The sequence below is a fragment of the Aquarana catesbeiana genome, linkage group LG04 (genome assembly GCF_042186555.1).
Source record: "Aquarana catesbeiana isolate 2022-GZ linkage group LG04, ASM4218655v1, whole genome shotgun sequence".
Lineage (NCBI taxonomy): Eukaryota > Metazoa > Chordata > Amphibia > Anura > Ranidae > Aquarana > Aquarana catesbeiana.
In genome coordinates this window covers 130,434,405-130,457,159 of record NC_133327.1, presented here as the reverse complement: position 1 = coordinate 130,457,159, position 22,755 = coordinate 130,434,405, and the positions used below count along the sequence as shown (strand labels likewise).

Below are 22,755 nucleotides of genomic sequence, written 5' to 3'. Positions count from 1 at the left end.
TCACAAATGTCAATGGGAAAAAAAGTGAGGGTAAATCCAAAATGTTGATTTGCCACTTGAACAGGAATAAAGCAAAAATCTTCCAGAAGGGACACTTATTCCCATGACAACTTTCCTAAAAGGGATTTAGGGATTTCCCTCAAAATTGGAAAGGTATCCTCTTGCTTCCTGTTTAATCGACAAGGCAGGAAGTGAAAGATTTCTAGTAAGACACAGATGGGGGAAAAAAAAAAATGGAGTTTTAACCCTCCCCATTCTATCCACAAAACAGTCTTGACCTTAGATCAACCTTGAGATGGACAAATCGAGACCTCAACTGTGAAAGAAGGGCCTCGTAGCAACCGCTTATAGTTTAAGATACACTCCCAGATATTATATAAGCAGCTTTTAATTTTCAACCTCCAATAAACTGAAGAGGTATGACACTGCATAAGTGACAAATACATAGAAAACCCATCATATACCCACAGCTGGTCCAGAGGAAGGCAATAAAAAACAAACAATCAAGCATGATCCAATTTGCCCCAGCGGGGGGAAAAAAAATCCTTTCCTGATCCCCCAGGAATGCATCCAGCTCTTTTTTAAAACAATCTACTGAGCTGGCCAGGACTAGTTCTTGAGGGAGTCTATTCACATTTTCACAGCTCTTACTGTGCAGAAGTCTAACCGTGTTCGGAGATTAAATCGCTTTTCCTCTAGACATAAAGATTGCCTCTGTGACAATCTTAAAGTGAATAACTCAACAGCAAATTTACTATATGGACCACTTATGTATTTATACATGTTGATCCTATACCCCTTAATCTCCTCTTCTCAAGAAAGAATAGATTCAGTTCCTCTAATCTATCCTCATAGCTGAGCTCCTCCGTGCCTCTTATCAGTTTAGTTGCCCTTCTCTGCACTATTTCCAGTTCCCTGATATCCTTTTTGTGAACTGGTGCCCAAAACTGAACTGTATATTCCAGATGAGGTATCACTAAATGATTTGTACAGGGGTAAAAAATCTCTCTCTCACTTTCTGGAGTCTATACTTTTAATACAAGAAAGTATTTTGCTAACTTAAGAAACTGCTGCCTGGCATTGCAAGCTATTATTACATCTATGATCTACCAGAACACCCAGATCCTTTACCACCACTGACTCTCCTGGCTCTTCTCCTCCTAGTATGTATGACACATGCATGTTTTTAAGCACCCCTAATTGCCCAATTAAACACTGCATTGAGGTTGGCTTGTAAATTGGGCTGTGGAAGGGGCAGGAGCAGGTAGCTCAGGCTCTCAGAGGTCCGCTGAGAGGCTGAGCCAGGTGCCAGTCCAGGGTCCTGAGTGGATCCCAACCATATGGTCACGATATTTCCCCAGCCTGGATCGGCTCTGTGACATCAGCCTGCTGTCATCTAAAAATAGGTTACAGGAGTGCAGAAAAAACTGCACTCCTTTGATCCACAGAAGTACAGCCAAAACGAGCTGAACTTCTCCTTTAACCACTACTCTCTCAATTTGTTTTTTTTAGTCACATTTCTGTCCTCTTGCAAACTGAATTGTCCAAGCCTATAGACTGGGTCTTTTAATCACACCGCATTCCTGTGCTATTCATATGTGATTAAGTGCACTGCGATTTGAGCCCATTCATTTTGAATGGGCTCATCTCACTGCACTGCACAAAAGTGCAGGCATCTTTTTTGGAGCCACACCGCAACCGGATCGCATGGTCATTTTGTTCCATATGATATAGTGCAGGCAAACCTCTCTGCGTTTGTGATGCATTTGGGGTGTGAACTTTGTATTGACACCCGCAGCAGAACACAAACAGTGCGATTGCAATGTAGTGTGGGAACCATGCCGGGATTGCTGCATTTCCTGCACCGCATGTGTGTGAACCTAGGCTTACAAGTCAAGTCAACTGAGCCAAGTGGAACATGAAAGGTCTAACAACCATTGCATCCTTTCAGAGCAGAAGCCGTAGCTGCCTAAATACAATGGAGATTTCTCCATCCATGTGGTTTGGTGTGGATGGGGGAATCAATCGAGTGATTGTCTCTCGTGGGCTGAATGTCCAAAATTCAAGCAATCTATGCTCAGCTTCAGTTCTGAGCTGAAGATAGGCCATGTTTTCCAAAAACGTTACGAAGAGTGATGTTAGGGCAGTAAATTCAATGCATAAATTGGTATGCATATCACATTATTACTTAGGGATATACAACGTGTAGCACTTCATTTTATCCTAAATACTGAGCAATGTCCAGTTATAGTTCAGGAATATCTATTTTAATGTCCATAATCTACATGCACATGCAAAATTCTATAACAACCACCTGGCCCTTCAACAATTTAGGAACCTATAAATCTAATAACTGGCTCCTGCTCAATTAACCCCCAAGTGAGCGGGTTTCTGTGAAGATAGCATAATAAACTGTAATACTGGGGCGTGTATGGTTTCATATATGCTGCAAAGAGCTACATACATTTAGTAGCTGCTGCATGAACACAGGAAATAAATAACCCAGTTATTACATTTTTTCAGCTGGCATTTAGCATCGGAACAAAAAAAAAAAAAAAAACTGTGCACTTGGCTGCTACAGCTTACAGAATTGTCCTTGTAGAGCTAAAAATTCCTAAATATTTTTTTGCCTTTCTTGCTTCATAAGCCAGAGAGGAGCTTCCTGCTGCTTCTCATGATAACCATACAATAGGATGCTAGAAGACAACACTGCTGGATGCTTATCTGCAGAAGAGGAAGTGAGGAGAGCAGAAAATTGCTTCCTCGGCTGGGTAGCGCAGATCCAATGTATATATAGATGGACACCCTGTGTCTTTGTTTATATCTGCTTTAGGTCTACAGTCTTCATTGTGATGCCAAATATTTCTTAAATAGCTGTAATAATGAATAATTAAATAAACTAGTTTTCATTCATTCAGATTCAGGGTGTCAACACAACCAATAATATACAGTATATGTGCTATTATAACAAATCACTGACAAAGGGAGGTCTGATAAATTGATGACCAAAGCAGGCCAATCACAGAGATCAGATTGACAATGCACCTTTTTCTGGTACTGTGATAACAGGAGTACACATATGCTTCTCCTTACCCTGCAGGGCCCATTTGTAAACACTTCTCCTCCCATACCTAATAAAGCTGAGCAGTTTTGAACCAGGAAAAAAAAATATGTGTTGGTATAATTCCCTGTCCAAAAACATAAAGAAGCAGAGAACAAAGACATAACATTTAAGAAGCGTCATCTCCTGCGCTGCATATATATAGTACTGTATGTTGTTTTCCTAATTCAAAAGATGTTAGGCATTTTATTCAGTGATGTTTTCATCTTTCGATTTTAAAACAAACACTTGCCTTTGATTTTGACTGGATAAATTCTAATCTAGTAAAAGTAGACTGGAGTGCTTCTAGTTTAGTAAAGCTGGCCATAGACGGTTCAACAGGGACCAGACGATATTCCAACCATGTATGGGAAGGCTTACTGTACCCAAGTTGATCGACTGATCAACCAGCATGTCAGATTTTTCATGCGATTAATGCCAGCAGCTTTAGCCGCTAGCAACAGTCACTGTGTGTTCTCCCGGCCAGGACAGCTCCCAACACCAGGAGAACACAATGGCTCAGCGGGAGGGATTCTCCCATCAACACTGACTGTGTTGATGGGGGAGCAGAGGGATTTTTCTCAAGGTTAACAACCTTGGTTGCAGGGAGGAAAATCAAATCATCTATGGCCACTGACACCAATGATGGGGTACCAATTCTCCCACTGACACCAATGATGGGGTACCAATTCTCCCACTGACACCAATGATGGGGTACCAATTCTCCCACTGACACCAATGATGGGGTACCAATTCTCCCACTGACACCAATGATGGGGTACCAATTCTCCCACTGACACCAATGATGGGGCACTATTCCTCCCAGTGACGCCGATGATGGGGCACTATTCCTCCCAGTGACGCCGATGATGGGGCACTATTCCTCCCAGTGACGCCGATGATGGGGCACTATTCCTCCCAGTGACGCCGATAATGGGGCACTATTCCTCCCAGTGACGCCGATAATGGGGCACTATTCCTCCCAGTGACGCCGATAATGGGGCACTATTCCTCCCAGTGACGCCGATAATGGGGCACTATTCCTCCCAGTGACGCCGATGATGGGGCACTATTCCTCCCACTGACACCAATGATGGGGCACTATTCCTCCCACTGACACCAATGATGGGGCACTATTCCTCCCACTGACAATGATGGAGCACTATTCCTTCAACTGACACCAATGATGGGGCTCTATTCTTCCCACTGACACCAATGATGGGGCATTATTCCTCCCACTGATACCAATGATGGAGCACTATTCCTTCAACTGACACCAATGATGGGGCACTATTCCTCCCACTGATACCAATGATGGAGCACTATTCCTTCAACTGACACCAATGATGGGGCACTATTCCTCCCACTGATACCAATGATGGAGCACTATTCCTTCAACTGACACCAATGATGGGGCACTATTCCTCCCACTGATACCAATGATGGAGCACTATTCCTTCAACTGACACCAATGATGGGGCACTATTCCTCCCACTGATACCAATGATGGGGCACTATTCCTCCCACTGACACCAATGATGGGGCACTATTTCTCCCACTGATACGAGTGATGGGGCACTATTCCTGCAACTGACACCAATGACGGGGCACTAATCCTACCACTGACACCAATAATGGGGCACTATTTCTCCCACTGATATTAATGATGGGGCACCATTCCTTTAACTGACACCAGTAACAGGGCACTAAACCTTCCACTGACACAAATGATGGGGCACTATTCCTCCCATGGATACCAACAATTGGGCACCATTACTTCCCCTAATACCAACTATGGAGCATTGTTTACTCCCACTGATGCCAGGATATTTATTTCCCCCACTGGCCACAGTCTGCGCCCCCCCCCCCCAAAAGTTTGAAGGACAGTAAACTGGCCCTTTGTTTAGAAAGTTTGGAGGTCCCTGCTATAAACCATGCAGGGAATTCTACCGGGTGCATCAATACACCATGAAAGGTGCTCTCCCAGGTACCACTGCATGTCATTAAAAAAAAAAAAAAAAAAAGGAGTACCCTTCTGGCGGTCTCAGTACACCATGAAAAGTGCTCTCCTGGCTGCCACAGTATACCATGCATGTAATGTTCTGGGTGCAACAATAATTCATAAAGGGTGTTCTCCAAGATGCCATTGCAGGGTATTCTTCTAGGTGCCATAGTATACCATGAAAAATGCTCTCCTGGGTGCCGCAGTATACCATGCAGGGTGTATTTCTGGGTGCCACAATATTCTAGGCAGGTGCTCTCCTGTGTGCCTTAATATAAACACTCAAGGTACTCGGTGCAGCAACATAGTATGCCGGATACATTCCTAGCTGCCTCTGAACACACTGAAGGTACTCTGCTGGATGCCACAGTACACCCAGTAGGGCACTCTCCTGGGTGCCACAAAATTCCATGTAGCATACTATTTTGGGTTGCACAGTGCACCATGCAGGGTACTCTCCTGGGTGCCACAATACCCAAAGCTAGATAATCTTCTGGGTTCCACAGGACACCATGCAGGGTACTCTTGTGTCACACCTGGAATGATGTAGAAGTTGGCAGAATGCTCAGCACATGATTGCTATGCGTGGAATTATGACATTTTGGGGCTGACATTTCTGGTATGTTTAATGACCAATCCTCAGTGCAAAAGAGAGATGATGCTGAAAATGTGCATAAGGCAGAAAGCCATGCGGCCTATGTTTTTTACAGCTGCAGAACCAGTAACGTATTGTCATACCTTACTGGTTATACTGTTCTCATTTTCCTAATCAAATAATCATATCGCTTATACAAGAAATTAATCAGCTACTCACCATTTGGAGCTTGGCAGAGAAGCAGTCCAGGAACGCTGTTATTTAGTCATCCAGCCCTGGGAGAGGACAGATATAGGAGGTTACAGTGTCTCACCAGTGGGGAAAAATATATTCTTAAATAAAATTAATACTTTATAAAAGACCTAGACAACATGATACTGTAAGGTAAGGCACTGTTATGGGCTCACCATAGAGATGAAGTACACAAATGATTGTCATTCCTACCATATAGGGAGAGTATGATCTTTAGGCGTGGGTTTCAAGTTCAAACTTCAGTTTCAGAATGATTGGGCTTCGTATGGTTTGACTTTCATTTTCACAACACCCAATGTAACAGACAAATGAATGGCATGCATGCAATAGAGAGCAATGGGAAGCTGGATACTAATGGCAGAGGAGGCAATTACAGCTAAACTCAAGGCAAACAGCTAAATATAAATATAAAGAACATATATGGAAGCTGATTTAGCTTACCAAATGATTTGTATTTTAGTCCTTTCAAACCAGAGATTTACACAACTCAGCCAGGAAAGTCACAAGCCTTCTTCCTCTGTGGTTAAGCAACACAGCCTGGTCACTTCCCACCCTCAGCCTGTGACTGATCAGTGGAGGAGCAGTAATACACTGGATGAGGTCATCCCTCTGCTCGTCTCCCAGAATTTTTCTCATCAGCATTTGTACAATGTAGCACATCTGACTAGCTCTTAGTACTGCCTCTCACTGTCCCAGGCTGAGCGGAGCTGTGTGGGGGGTTTACCGAAACGGATATCCAGTCACATCAGGTGCTTACAGTAGCATTATTTAAAATAACATGTAGTTCAGCTTTAAATGGCCCTCGGAAAAAGTACTTACAGTTCAATTATAACAGGGGATTATGGGAATGAATGCAGATGTAGCATCCTCCAGGTACATCCTTCTAAAAAAAAAAAGAAATTAGGGCTGTGGCAATTTTTAATTCCACAAAATATATATTGAGATGTCTGTGAAATTTGACATATTGGCCAGTGTTTTTAGTACACAGATTATGAAAGAAATATAGGGATAGCCATTCCTGAAACTTTCCAAAAGTGCCTGGCTGGAAGCCTACTAATTTCTCCCACAACATGTTTCTTTCAAAAGCTAAACTCTGAGCAAAGAAAAAAAATTGGTGATGTAAATGCATGCCAGCAAATTGCACTTCTGAACAGCCAATGAAAGGAAGCCAATACGTGGATTGATCTGTTGGAGGGTTCCAGGTGAGGCCAGTGAAGTGAAGTACAACCAAACTTAGATCAGTGATGCAAGTTCCTGTTTTAGGATGCTCTAAACTAGAGTTCCGTAAAATCCAATGGTTCCTCTAGAGCAGTGGTGTCAAACTAAATTTCATTGCGGGCCGCATCAGCATTATGGTTGCCCTCAGAGGGTCAGATGTAGCTGTAAGACTAGATGTCCACAGCACACCACTCGCCCTTACAATCAGATGTCAAGCCCCCCTTCCCTTACATCAAAGTGTGACCCCTTACCTTGTGCTGCTGCTGGGAAGAAGCTGGGGGCAGAACTGGGAAACAGAAAGTGCAGGGTCTGGAGAAGGACCAGGAGTGCTGGAGTCAGCTGCCAGAGTTTGCTGAATGCTGAGACCAGGGGTGGCAGAGATGAAGGGGTGTTACAGCTGCACGGAGAAGGGCAGGACCTGGTGGAGAAGTTCTGTCCTCCTCTCTGCTTCAGACTGCTGAGACAAGGTAGTGGAGGAGATAAGGGGGGTTCCGCAGCTGCCTAAGAGGTGCGAGGGCCACATGATTCGGCCTGCAGGCCTCATGTTTGACAAATGTGCTGTAGAGGTTGCTAGGGGTTCCTTGAGCAATGAGTAATTTCTGCCTCTCGGGTGAGTTTTGTTAGCGGGTTTATATGGGAGGTTAGCTTCTGTGGTGGGCCATGTCAGCACTGTGGTTAGGTGCCCCATTCACCCATTGAGGTTTTAAGGTGTGATATCTTCAGCAGTGGGTCACATCTTGCCACAGTAGTTTTTATTTGGGCCATCTGTAGGGGGTTCCTTTTGGGGGATTGCTCTGGTCCAGCCCACTGAGTCGGCATCCCCTACCCCATCCATTCACATTAGGTGTGCGAGGGGGTGGGGGCGTAATTGTTATCAGAGCTGGGTTTGGGGAGGGTGGTTTAGGGGATACTCTATATTGGGTGGATGTACATGGGGGGTGTTGGCTTATAGGGGGACCAGCTTTTTATATTTCAATAAACTTGATAGGTTACTCTAGGTGTGATATATCCCTTGTTTTTTGTGTTGTGCAGCAGTGATCTTTTTAGCTATCTGAAAAAGGGATTACTTCCCAGTGACCACAAATGCAAGGGGCATTCTTCCCACTGACCACCACACTAATGTACTGTGAGCTGTATATAGTACAGGGTAATTATTAGCAGGGGTTCCCTGAGCCCCGAAAGATTCTGCAAGGCTTCCTCCACGTCATATACATATCTGTTTAAAAGGAGCCATTTCAAATGTATTGTTTTTGAACCACATGCAGCCTTCTCATTCTTTCTGTGCTCCCTGAGTGCTTTACAATTTCAACTAAATGAGGCCTCCAGTAGATAAAGGCTATAATTCTTTATGTAATCTTCCAGGTCAATACTTCAGGAAATATGAGGATTCTTCAAAAAGTTTCTGCACCTTTTTTTAATAAGTTTCCCAGCCATCTTCACCCCAACTCTAAAGGTCAGCTGGTTGGCCAGACAAACTAGTCACATAGCACTCAGACATGACCAATTACTACTCCTCCTGTCCTCACTGTTTCCAACGAAAATATAAAAGTGCGGAAACTTTTTGAAGACTTCTCATATTTTAAAGCCCCTTTCTCTGAGATACTGTATTTATTTGCGTATAACACTCACTTTTTCACCCTAAAAATTGGGTGCAAATAGCATGTGCGTGTTATACGCCAATACTTCAATTTTAGATGCCTCGGAGAGGACGGGGGGGGGGGGGGGGGGCGCGGGACGAGTGCTGTCAGATTACAGTGAGAATCTCCTGTTTACTTGGTGGCCTCTGTAAAAGGAAGTCCCCTCTCCCTGTCCCCTCTAGGCTGCAGATGGGCATCGATCAGGCTGCACTGATGGCAATGGTGAGGCTCCTGCACTGATGCCAATGGTGAGGCTGCTGCATTGATGTGGACTGATGAGGTTGCATTAATGTCACTTGTGAGGCTGCAGATGGGCATTAATGAGGCTGCAGATGGGCATTGATCAGGCTGTATTGATGGCAATGGTGAGGCTGCTGCATTGAGGCAATGGTGAGGCTGCTGCATTATGGCAATGGTGAGGCTGCTGCATTGATGGCAATGGTGAGGCTGCTGCATTGAAGGCAATGGTGAGGCTGCTGCATTGAAGGCAATGGTGAGGCTGCTGCATTGATGGCAATGGTGAGGCTGCTGCATTGATGGCAATGGTGAGGCTGCTGCATTGATGGCAATGGTGAGGCTGCTGCATTGATGGCAATGGTGAGGCTGCTGCATTGATGGCAATGGTGAGGCTGCTGCATTGATGGCAATGGTGAGGCTGCTGCATTGATGGCAATGGTGAGGCTGCTGCATTGATGGCAATGGTGAGGCTGCTGCATTGATGGCAATGGTGAGGCTGCTGCATTGATGGCAATGGTGAGGCTGCTGCATTGATGGCAATGGTGAGGCTGCTGCATTGATGTGGACTGATGAGGTTGCATTAATGTCACTTGTGAGGCTGCAGATGGGCATTGATGAGGCTGCATTGGTGGCAATGGTGAGGCTGCAGATGGGCATTGATCAGGCTGTATTGATGGCAATGGTGAGACTGCAGATGGGCACTGACCGTTATTTTGCTTCAAAGTTCCTTATTTAAATTTTTTTTTTTTCCTGAAACTTCCCTCTTAAAATGAATGTGCGTGTTATACACCTGTGCGTGTTATACGCCGATAAATACGGTAATTTGTTACAACTGTTACTATATTGGTAATTACTATATTGCTACAATATTTTTCTGGAATCAAGTAGGTTTTCCAGGCCAGATTTAAAGAGTTCAGCTTTAAAGAGACATGTATAGTGACCAGACACTGTTCTCTTATTTAATGTGCTGCCATGAATGATCTGAGATCGTCAAATATATATAAATATATAAGATCTAGCAAATATATTTTAAAGCAGTTCAAAGTTTAAGAAGTTATACAATTTAAACATTAAAAGAATTGCCGTTCAATATACTAAAAAACACATATCTGCCTGATTGAAACCAAAACATTTTTTGAACATTTTCTTAACCTTTCTCCCCCGATTCCCACCATGCTGATCTACCCTACCCGTCCAGTTCTTCCACTGTAAACTCACACAATTCTGGCACCAAGTCCACCAGTGTTTTGCTACAACGAATACCTATGGTTGATGCATCTTCTACTTCTCTTTGCCTGCATGTGTGCAGTAGAATCCCATATAGAGCAAGACTTAGGGCCAGAATTTGCTCTAGTCTCCAGTGACCTCCTCCAATTTCCAGAAATCAATTCACTGGACAGGAAGACTCACATCACAAATAACTTACTTGCAGCTCTCTCCAGTGGATAATGTGAGATGTAGGCACCACAAATTATTTGTGAGTGACGGGAGGATTCCGGTGCTGAGAGATAATTGGCTGCATCTGCAAGTCCACTCTAAGTGTAGTCTTTGGGTCAAAATGGCACCAATATCTGGCAGATGTACAGTAGTGGCAGGAAGGTATAATGTATTGCTACTTACTGTGTGTGGTTTCACTGATATTTAGGTGTAGACCACCACCATACACAACAGCCATACCCAGTGGGAAGGCACATCAAAAGTGGTTCCTGCAGCAGGTGAATCTATGTTGCTATGGGACAGAACCCCCATCAGCTCACACCATCTCACCACCTTCAAGCTTCTGCCAACCCCCCTCTCACCACTGCTCCCGATCCCCATTCTCTTTACATGCTCTTACCACCACACCAAAGTCCCTCTCTGCGCTTGCTGCCACCATACCACAGCATGCCTTGACACTTGCTGCCACTGCATACCTCTTTGCTCTTTACCACTGCAAGAAAGCATTCTTCCTTATTCAGTATGTTCAACAGAGGGGAACACTTTTGCAAGTCCCTACTTTAAAGTAAGGGACAGGGTTTCAGTATGAAGCTTCCTAAGCCAACAGTTTAAAGGATAGATTATATATATATATATATATATATATATATATATATATATATATATATATATATATATATATATATATATATATATATATACACATATACACACACACACATACACACACACAAAGATGTGTTTTTGTTACATATTAATGTCCTATATCTACCACCAACATCCAGAAGGCATAATATCGTATGGAGTCCCTCAAGGGTCACCTTTATCACCAGCGCTCTTCAACATCTACATCCGTCCTCTCCTCAAAATCATCAGAAAATCGGACCTCTGCTACCACTCGTACGCTGACGACATGCAACTCTACTTTCGCATCACCGGACAAAAAGACCATTATCAGCAACTAGAAAAATGCCTCACATTGATAGACGACTGGATGACCACTAGCTACCTCAAACTCAACGGATCCAAAGCAGAGCTTCTTCTACTACACGCAAACCAAAATACAAAAAACAGGAACCCTTGGACACCACCCACCGTCTTTGGACAGACCATCGTCCCAAGCACCAAAGCCAAAAGTCTTGGAGTCATTTTTGACTCAGGAATGTCAATGGATGCACAAATTGGATCAGTAGTCAGCAGATCTCACCATCTTCTTCTCCAAAGATCTTCCCCAAAAGGTTGCCATAAAGCTTGCTGGCAGTTCTGGACTTTCTTACAAGAAAAAAATCTGAGTGAGCTTTCCATGAGATTCATGCCCCCTAAACAGTGGTCCAATCAACAGAGCTGTTCAGGGAGTTTGAGCACTGTTGGCTGAAGCATGCTGCCAGCACATGGTTTTAAGTCCAATTGCAGCAAGTAGCGCAGTTCAAAAATAAAAAGGGTTCTCGCAGTTATTACAGTTTATGCAATCTGGCTTCTGTTTTTTTTTGTATTAAAAAAAAAAAAAAGGTCAAAAAATAAAAAAATATAAAAATGTAACCACTTCAATACAGGGCATTTTCACCCCCTTCCAGCCCAGGCCAATTTTTATCTTTCAGCGCTGTAACATTTTGAATGACAATTGCGCGGTCATGCAACACTACACCCATTTGATTTTTTCTCCACAAATAGAGCTTTCTTTTGGTGCTATTTGACCACCTCTGCGGTTTTTATTTGTTGCGCTATAAAGAAAAAAAAAAAGGAGCAACAATTTTGGGGAAAAAAAAAAAAAAACAAAAAAAAAAAAACACGATATTTTTAACTTTTTGCTATAATAAATATCCCAATGTTTAAAAAACAAAAGAAAAAACAAAAATGAATTGCTATAATCTTTTTATATGGACTGTAAACTGAAGGACTTATGAATAAATGGTTGTCGAACGAATCATTTGAGTTTCCATTATTTCTTATGGGGAAATTCACTTTGTTATACAATCACTTTGGATTACAAGCATGTTACTTTTCCCTTTCAAAGCTACATAAATAATTTAATTTAATCTGTCCAGGGGTGCCTATGAAACTGTATGCTTCAACAAATTTCACAAAGCTTTACAATAGGGAGAACATGACACAAGAAGATCGGGGTAACTGTACAAAATAGGAAATCAACTTTTATTATACTTATGATGATTCTTTATTACTGATTTGACTCCTTGTCTTCAGTCTGTTTTTTAAAAGGTGTACAGTAAATCATATGAAAAAAATCCTTTATACATTCAAACTACTGCTTACAGTAGGAAAATGTAAACGGCACATTATGGCAGAAGGCGGCACCCTATGGCTGGCTGTACAGCTAATAAAGTGACATTCTACATCTGTCCTGCCAGAAGTCATAATTACAGTATGGAAGAAGAGTTCTCGTCTCAGCTTTTTCCTCAATGGCAGTTAAATACACAAGCTTACTTTTCCATACAAACCGCTTATGTCCAGTCAACCCAATGCCAGCACAGAGCCAAGCTACACAGATCTGTGCCTCCCCCTTCATCTCTCCATCCACCCAACGTCCCAACATGGCATCCACTTGTACACAGCTGGTCTGAAAATCCTAAAATTCAAATGACCTATCGGCACTGTATAGTTTTAAAATATAATGAATTCTGATGTATAAACACTACAAAATGTGCAATACAAACCCTTTAAAGGGTAATGTATACAAATAATGTCTCTGACTGATAGCTTCATGAGTTTTAGAGATTTAGTGACGTCACAGCTGTACTGTTCGTTGTTCTCCTTGCTGGAGAAGAAACTGTATCCGAGGACATGTAAGGCGATCAACTCCCTGCTTTGACTCCATTTACCCTGTGGATCTCAGCTTACCTTGACCTCTTCTGCTGCTTCTTGATCATTACCTCACCACCAGTCATCAGCTGGGCAGATCTAACATGAGAGAGCAAAGATCTGCTTCTCTACCAAAATGGCCATTTCCACCCTCCAGACAAAGCAGGGGATGGAGTATGGCAAGCTGGTCCTAGAGGCAGTGAGGTGCCTAGTCCTTTGACCTCCACATCACTTTTTTGTAGTTTTAAAGTGTTACTAAACCCAGGACCCTGCATTCACTATATCTGTTCTCCCACAGAACATGGAAATGCAATTATTTTAGTCAATATAAACTGCTAAATACTTTTTCTCATTAGCAGTCTTGTGACTTTATTCGGTGTCTGGTTAAAGCTTGTAGGAGTTTTCATTCATCCCTGATAGTCCTATGAGGCTGCAGGACACCTTACCCTCTGTCTGGACAGTGCTGACTCACCCAAAAAAAAAAACACACACACACATACACACACACACACCAACCAAACTGAGCATGTGCAGCTTGCCCCCAAGGCTCTGTTCTTTCAGGACACAACAGGATCAAACAGCCTTTTTACACAATGCAGAGAATTAACCCCTTAGGTTCCACAGTAAGTATAACAAGTATGCGTTACTGCATATACAGACTGATTTTACGGTTGTGGGTTTAGTAACACTTTAAGATTATGTATAGTAATCCTTTACATTTTGGGTGGAGTAGGGGAGAATTGGATTCTCTGTAAGCTTTTCATTGCTGTGTGTGTGTGTCCACTGGGAAAATTTACCCTATCTGTCCTTATGACTAATGTCACTGGGACAGATAATATTGAGAGATCCAAAGTTTTATGGGTTGTCATCAGAATAGGAGAAAAAGGGGGACATTGCCTTGGAGACCCCTGTACCATTGACAACTCTCTGAGACTCCATGCACACTGGCGTAAAAAAACGTTACTTCTACAGGAGTTTTGTGTTTTGCCTGTAGAAGCAGCTCAATATTATCCTATGTGTCCATACACATTAGGACGTTTACAGGTATATTTTCAGATCAACGTTTAGAGGCAGGATAAAAAAAAAAAATAACCCTTCTCATTCACATTTCTGAAAAAAAAAATATTAAAAAAAACACACGGAAAAAACCTCTCCTAAACTTTGTACAAAAAATGTTGTATAGGAGCGTTTTTTACGCCAAAGAGAACAGACGTTTTTTTTAAGCCCAGTGTGCATGGAGCCTAAGAGGGCAGTTTCCTCTCACTTTTAAAAAAAGTTTCCCATCACCTATTGTTGTGTCTCCAAGACAAAAAAGTAGAAGAAATGTGCCAGCTACCACCAGTGAAGCAATGTATTGGGTTTGTAATCTTAGCCCTAAGGTCATCCAAAGAACTACATTTATTTATCATTCTAAAGCTATTAAAGCTTAAATCTGAAACAAGGCCTATGGTCATCCGGCATCACACTGAAAAGAGCCACTCGTAACAGGAACTATATAATAAGTGCAATGCCATTAAAACAGCTACGATTGATGAATCTGCTGCAAAATGGTGTTAAGTTTATATTTAACATGTCATACATTTACTGAATGTGCATGACCTATTTCCCACAACGGCACACCTTCCTTAACCCATTTCCTGGCCGGCAGCCAATTTCTGTATACTGTGATAAAAACTGATGCCAAGACAGAACGTAACATGAGCATATGTTATGTATTTTTCAAAGCATTACATTACCCTATTAAAATTACAAACATTTCTGAAAGATGACTTCATCAAAACCCATCAATTTCATGTCATTCTGATATCACTTGGCAAGGAGTGGATTGGACAGTGTCACTTGCCACTGTCGCCTGTCACCAGATGCAGCTTTTTAACTGGCCACCATCACCTGCCACTAGATGTGGATTGTCACTTGCCACATCACCTGCCACCATTTGCAGAGTTAATAGGTAAATAACAGTGCAGCACTAAGAATATATACAGAAACAAAATAACAGATTGCTCATAGCAGAAGATGTTAAAAAGTCCACTTTGGTATAAAAGATGGATATAAAAGTTAACAGATAAGATCGTCTTCCTCAGCGATCCTGCTTAGGGACGATACGCGTGCGAGAGGACTTTATGACGTCACTGCAGCCACCTTATCCACCTATGTATACCGACAATATTACATGCCATTCATCCTAGCACTGGGGTTACAGTGCTTTTTATGTGAGTACCTGATTTTTAAGAATAAAAAGAAAGTATTTTAACCACACAGTGTGCTCTATACATTTTTTCATGGTTGGAATTTAAGAGTGACAACGTGCAGTTGTTAAAAGTGGTTGGACATTGTATCTTATTCATCTGTACATTCAAGCTTCCACCTGTGACCACTGTAAGTGTCGAACGCCTGTTTGACCCATCTGTTAGCTCAGGGGTCCAGTGATTGAGGTGAGCGGTTTGGCTAGCTGGTGGAGGAATCACTGATTAGGAGATAACACATGAATGTCTATGAACACCCTTATCACTGCTGAGGAGATCTTATCTGTCAACTTTTATACCAAAGGGGACTTTTTAACATCTTATGCTATGAGCAATCTGTTATTTTGTTTCTGTATATATTCTTAGCGCTGTCCTGTTATTTATCTATTACATGTTCAGAAGTATTTTCATATAATGACCTTTTAGTGTACAGCTGCTATCATTTTGCACTGACTGAACCCCATTATTTTACATTTTGACCATTTGCAGATTGCCACGTCACCTGCCACCATTTGCAACGTCAGCTGCCACCATTTGCAGACTGTCACTTGCCACCATCTGATCCCACATTGAAGTGGCCCGGCTGTGAGGGCGGAAAAGTGGTGACATGCGGGCGGAGAGAGATGATGTCATCTCTGCTCGTCTCTCTCCTCCACCTCTAATGCCGCCCGCCCGGCGCAGCCGTAACCCGCTGGTTATGCAGGGATGCAAGAGACTTGGGGCTATGGGCTCCAGATTCGGGGCTCCAGCCTCGATAGCCACCCCCTGGCGGCGCCTATGGGGGTCATGATTCACCCCCCCTTCCTTACATACTGTATGCATATACAGCACTGGTGTTGTCACATGGGATGGGAGAGTGTCCTCAGCCCTGTACTCCAAGTTCTTAGGCTAACCATAAACCTACACACATCCCCTCCAACGAATTCCCCAATCCCCACCAAACAGATAAATCTCCCCTGGTGGCTATTGTATTCAGACAGCCATAGCACCTGCGGCTATCTAAATACCTGAACAGTACCTGTATCTGACTGTATCAACTGGACTGTTGACTGGCAATTTCCCCAAAGTCCTCTGATTTTTTTTTAAACAAAGTTTGTCGAGCTAACAGAGCGCCACCGCCAAATTGGCATGGTTTATGGCCAGCTTTACACAGTACTTGTCTTTTTGCTTCCAGCAACCATTTAGTAAGGGAGCCATATTATACAGCCAAGGTGGAGATGGCAAGAATACAAACCCGTTATACTTAAAAGGTGATTTGCTCATTAAGGTAACGAAAGGCAAAACTTTCTTTTAGTTTTGGAAAGAGTGGAGAGGGATTAGAACACCTGTCAGTTTTTATTGCTGTCTGTGCCCCCATTAGGGAGATTCGTCCTGTTTACCCTGATCACTAAAAGTTAAAGTAAAAGAAAATCCTACATTTTGGTTGTCTCCAGAAAGGTAATAGAGAGGAAATCTTCCAATGGGGACACTAGTTCTGGTGACCTGGGGGTCTCCAAGGAATTCCCTTAATTTGCAGGGATTTCATCTCACTTTCTGTTTGCTTATGGAACAGAAAGTAAAGGGAAATCTCCACATGGGGACACAGATAGGGGGAGAAAAAAAAAAAAATTGACAGGGGTTATAACCCTACCTTACTCTAACCAAAATGAAAAAAAAAAATTGCCTAGAGTTCTACTTTAAGGGCCGGTTTGCACTGCTTGCACACTAAACCGCAGTGTTAGTATGCAGGCAGCTCTCCATTCCGGCTGCAGCGAGTCAGTGATACGGAGTGCTGTGATGTGCGTTTCAGTGCATCACAGTTCATTTTCCTTTGTTGGGTCAACTTTATTTAACCGCTTAAAGACCACGTACCGCAGATATACTGTAGCAGGGCGGCTCTATTGCGCAAAACGACGTACCCATATGTCATTTTGTGCAATAGACAGCGGGGGGCACGCGTGTGCTGATTGGCCAGAGGGGGAGCCCATTAACGGGTCCCGCAGACTCAATGTCTGCCGGGACCCACCGATCATTCCCCAGAGAGGCAGAACGGCGATCTGCCTATGTAAACAAGGCAGATCGCCATTCTGACAGGGAAGAACACAGTGATCTTGTGTTCCTGCTAAGCAGAAACGCGAATCTGTGTTCCCCCAGTCAGTCCATCCCCCACATAGTAAGCACCTCCTGGGGACACATTTAACACTTTGATCGCGCCTCTTCCCTGCCAGTGTCATTGGTACAGTACCAGTGCATATTTTTAGCACTGATCACTGTAATAATGTCACTGGTTCCCAAAAAAGTGTCAAAAGTGTCAGTTAGGTATCCAATTAGTCCACCGCAATTTTGCAGTCCCACCAAAACTCGCTGCCATTACTAGTAAAAAAAAAAAAAAAATCCCATAGTTTGTAGCGATAACGCGATAACTTTTGCGCAAACCAATCAATATTCACTTATTGGGATTTTTTTTTTACCAAAAAGATGTAGCAGAATACATATTGGCCTAAATTTATGAAGAAATTTGTTTTTTTACATTTTTTTTTATTGGATATGTCTTATAGCAAAATATAAAAAATAGGGCTTTTTTCACAATTGTCACTCTTTTTTTGTTTCTAGCGCCAAAAATCAAAACCGCAGGAAGTGATCAAATACCACCAAAAGAAAGCTATTTGTGGGAACAAAAATACATCAATTTGGGTACAGCCTCCCATGACTGTGCAATTGTCAGTTAAAGTAACGCAGTGCCGCATAAAAAAAAATTGCCTGGTCATGAAGGGGGTTATACCTTCCGGGGCTGAAGTAGTTAAAGTGCACAAAGTGACACCTCATTTATGTCACTGCATAGTAGCATGGTGTGTAGAACTGCTGTACATTGACATGCAATGCCTTCCTATACATTGCAATAACATGTAGCATGTCTGCAGATTATTGCACCGCAGCTGCTGGATGTATTGCAGTGTGAACAGGACACATAGAAAACAATTGTTTGTGTGTTGTGGTAGTGACCAGCATTAATCCAGTGTGGTAAAATGGAAGTCATTGCTCTGTTTTTACAGTACATAAGGGTTCACGTTAAAGCCAGCCATAGACAGTTCAAATCTCTGCCAGTTCACCAGGAATCAAGTGAGATTCGAACCATGTATGGGCAGGCTGATTGTACACACGTCAAACAATCGATCAGCTTGAGTACAACCATCCTGCCGGATTTTGTATGCGATTATTGCTATTCAGATGACGACTTTCCCCGCCCCATCACTTGGTGTAAAAGAAAGTATGTCATTAAAGATGGAAGATTAAAGTTTGCCATTCAAAGCTGCTCCAGTTTTGATAAGTTCCCCTCACTGTTACTGTATTTTGCACATATTCATAGCACTTTGTGCTCATTCTTACTAAAAATGATTTTTATTGGTTTTTAAAAGGGTATGACATACAACACAGAGCCTATTGGGCATACCCAGGCTCAACAGGTCTCGAGGACCAGAACTAAACAACTAACTGTAAATCCCCCTCCCAACCCTCTCCTCCTGTGCAACACGCTCACCCCCGTAAATCAGGATAAAGAAGTCCACACAAAACCATCAACATAAAGCTGATACCCCTACATCCTCCAATATAATCTACCAACTATCAAGACAGCCAGCCGGATTTTAAATGCAATTGCTGCTAGCAATAATCACTATGTTCTCCCAGAGGGGACGACTTTCCCCACCAGGAGAACACGAATGGCAACCTGTGGTTGCAGGAAAGAAATTTGCTCCGTCTATGGCCAGCCTAAAACAGAAATTTGCATGATTCCCCCATCAACACAGACAGTGCTGACAGGGGAATCCCTCCTGCCAAGCCATTGTCTGCAGTGATAGTGACAGAAGACAGTGATTATCGCTAGTGGCTATAGTAGTCGCTAGTGATAATCACAATAGAATCTGGCAGGCTGGTTGTACCCAAATTGTTCGATCAACATGGTACATTCAGCCTGCCCATCAACGGTTCTAATCTTGGCCAGTTCTGCTGATTCAAACCGTGTATGGCCAGCCTTAAAAGGTCCATATAAAAAGAAAAAAAAAAGAAGGGAAAAATAGCAATGCCCTCCTACACCCTCACCATCCTCCTGTACGGCTTCCTGTCATCAATTCACAATAAATACATTTTACATCTGAGTACATTAGCCCCCCCCTATTTACACAGCAGTCTGGGACAGGTTTATGCAGGAATCGACCTTCCATCAATGCTGAAAGCCCCTCGAATTCCAGTTCTGCATATTTTAGTAAAACTGTAGCCAAGATGTTATTTTTCCTGTGGGCATGGCTCAGTCTGCCAGAGGACCTTTACCCCTCTCCCTTGGCACAGCCATCCAAGCAGCTTTTCATCCAGGCAGAGATCTAAATACAGTGTTGAAATACAAAGGATTACAGGAGGCCAATATCAAAACAGAGCTGTGTACTTACACTAGCTTCATCTCCATATACAGGTGGAACTCCAAAAATTAGAATATCGTGCAAAAGTTTATTTATTTCATTAATGCAACTTAAAAGGTGAAACTAATATATGAGATAGACTCTTTACATGCAAAGCAAGATAGTTCAAGCCGTGATTTGTCATAATTGTGATGATTATGGCTTACAGTTTATGAAAACCCCAAATCCACAATCTCAGAAAATTAGAATATTGTGAAAAGGTGCAATATTCTAGGCTCAAAGTGTTCCACTCTAATCAGCTAATTAAGCCATAACACCTGCAAAGGGTTCCTGAGCCTTTAAATGGTTTCAGTAGGAATCACAATCATGGGAAAGACTGTTGACCTGACAGTTGTGCAGAAAACCATCATTGACACCCTCCATAAGGAGGGAAAGCCTCAAAAGGTAATTGCAAAAGAAGTTGGATGTTCCCAAAGTGCTGTATCAAAGCACATTAATGGAAAGTTATGTGGAAGGGAAAAGCTTGAAAGAAAAAAAAAGGTGCACAAGCAGCAGGGATGATCGCAGCCTGGAGAGGATTGTCAGGAAAAGGCCATTCAAAAGTGTTGGGGACTTTCACAAGGAGTGGACTGAGGCTGGAGTCAGTGCATCAAGAGCCACCACACAGACGGATCCTGGACATGGGCTTCAAATGTTGTATTCCTCTTGTCAAGCCACTCCTGAACAACAAACAACGTCAGAAGCGTCTTATCTGGGCTAAAGAAAAAACAGACCTGGTCTGTTACTTGCTCAGTGGTCCAAAGTCCTCTTTTCTGATGAGAGCAAATTTTGCATCTCATTTGGAAACCAAGGACCCAGAGTATGGAGGAAGAATGAAGAGGCACACACTGCAAGATGCTTGAAGTCCAGTGTGAAGTTTCCACAGTCTGTGTTGATTTGGGGAGCCATGTAATCTGCTGGTGTTGGTCCACAGTGCTTCATTAAGTCCAGGGTCAACGCAGCAGTCTACCAGGAGACTTTGGAACACTTCAGGCTTCCTTCCGCAGACGAGCTCTATGGGGATGCGGACTTCATTTTCCAGCAGGACTTGGCACCTGCCCAAACTGCCAAAAGCACCAAAACCTGGTTCAATGACCAGGGGTTTACTGTGCTTGATTGGCCAGCAAACTCGCCTGACCTGAACCCCATAGAGAATCTAGTGGGCATTGCCAAGAGAAAGATGAGACCGAACAAAGCAGAAGAGTTAAAGGACGCTATTGAAGCATCCTGGTCTTCCATAACTCCTCAGCAGTGACAGAGGCTGATAGCTTCCATGCCATGCCTCATTGAGTAATTGCTGCAAAAGGGGCCCAAACCAAGTACTGAGTACATATGCATGCTTATACTTTTCAGAGGTCCGATATTGTTCTATGTATAATCCTTGTTTTATTGATTACATTTAATATCCTAATTTTCTGAGATTGTGGATTTGGGGTTTTCATGAGCTGTAAGCCATAATCACCACAATTATGACAAATCACGGCTTGAACTATCTTGCTTTGCATGTAATGAGTCTATCTCATATATTAGTTTCATCTTTTAAGTTGCATTAGTGAAATAAATTAAATTTTGCACGATATTCTAATTTTTCGAGTATCACCTGTAAATGTACAGTTTAAAAGCTGAACTTTAACAGGTAAAAAAAGGTAAATACAAATAGCTGTGCCGTTTTACCTGCCAAAGGATTTGTATCTCTGTCCATCCAATAAGAGCAGATTTGATCTTTGATTCTTAGCCACAGTTCAGTAACACCAAGGAATCGTTTACACTTGTGGATCTGGGGGGGGGTTGGGTTCAGTAAAAACACACAGTTGAACCGCGCTTTAACACCCCCTCCCCCAACTGGCTGCTCCCCCTTACACCCCTGATCACATATCGTCTCCTCACTGGCTGTTAAACACCTCTGAAAAGTGACCTAAGCTTACAGGTTAGGAGAAGCAGCAGACTGATGAACTAAACTCTGCTCTCTCCTCATGCCAGCATGATCCTTGCACTATAGTGCAATTCATTGGGTCTTTGTGCTGCTTCTCCCCCCTCCAGTCTGAGCTTTGCTGTACATTGCAAGATTATACACAGTTCAATTCAGGCACTTATACTGCTTGCATTATAAATGCATATATTTGATACATGAATACAGGGCTGCATTAACTGGTGTTTTATTTTATCTGTCAGGAGCTAAGCTTTAATAAATTGTGTTTATGTCACAAACCTGGGCATCACAAACTGACTATATGGTGAAAGGTTGCATGATCAGCAGCTACCTTCCCTGCAAAAAGTATGTCAAATGATCAGCAGATCTAGTGATAAGAGTAGCCGAAGGTATATGGAAATCTCATTTTTCTTGTGAAGTCCTTGCTTCCTGGACGGCTCACTATTGGTCAATTGAGGTGATGGGCGCCCTCAATGACCTGAAGGCTCAGGGCCAAACCTGACTTTCTCAGGAAAGACAAAGTTCTGAATACAGCTTTATCATCTTGTATCTTTAGATCTACCCATTACCCTGACTGCAATTAACCACTACCTTTTCTTCATCGTTCGCTCAATTAGAATTGCCCAGGATTAGGATAGGATCACTAAACTCAGGTGGCAAAAGGAGACATCTGGGTTGCATTTCTTGCCAACCCGTCTTAAAGAGTAACTCCACTTTTGTTGAGAAAAAAAAAAAAAAAAAAAACAACATTCCCCTCTGGGTGATCTATGTACATTACAAGGACTTTAACAACCTTTGTTGCGGAGTCCTGCCTTTTGTTATTCTGAAGAAATCCCTGTATGTTTGTCTGTCTC

At 42.7% G+C, this 22,755-nt stretch overlaps 1 protein-coding gene across 4 annotated transcripts in view; it reads right to left on the bottom strand.

Moving 5' to 3' along the window:
* Positions 1-22,755, bottom strand: part of TFDP2 (transcription factor Dp-2) — a 133,273-nt gene that overhangs the window by 94,979 nt on the left and 15,539 nt on the right. Inside the window, exons 1-2 of one of the 4 annotated variants that reach the window (XM_073625631.1) lie at positions 6,769-6,832; positions 5,917-5,972 (exon numbers count right to left, since the gene is read on the bottom strand). The exons of 1 other annotated variant lie outside the window; for it this stretch is intronic. In XM_073625631.1, the coding sequence (XP_073481732.1) occupies positions 5,917-5,919 (3 nt within the window). In that variant the 5' untranslated portion in view covers positions 5,920-5,972; positions 6,769-6,832. Of the gene's footprint in view, positions 1-5,916; positions 5,973-6,104; positions 6,184-6,768; positions 6,833-22,755 lie in introns of those variants that run through there. 2 more of the 4 variants (XM_073625633.1, XM_073625632.1) reach the window with 2 other exon arrangements.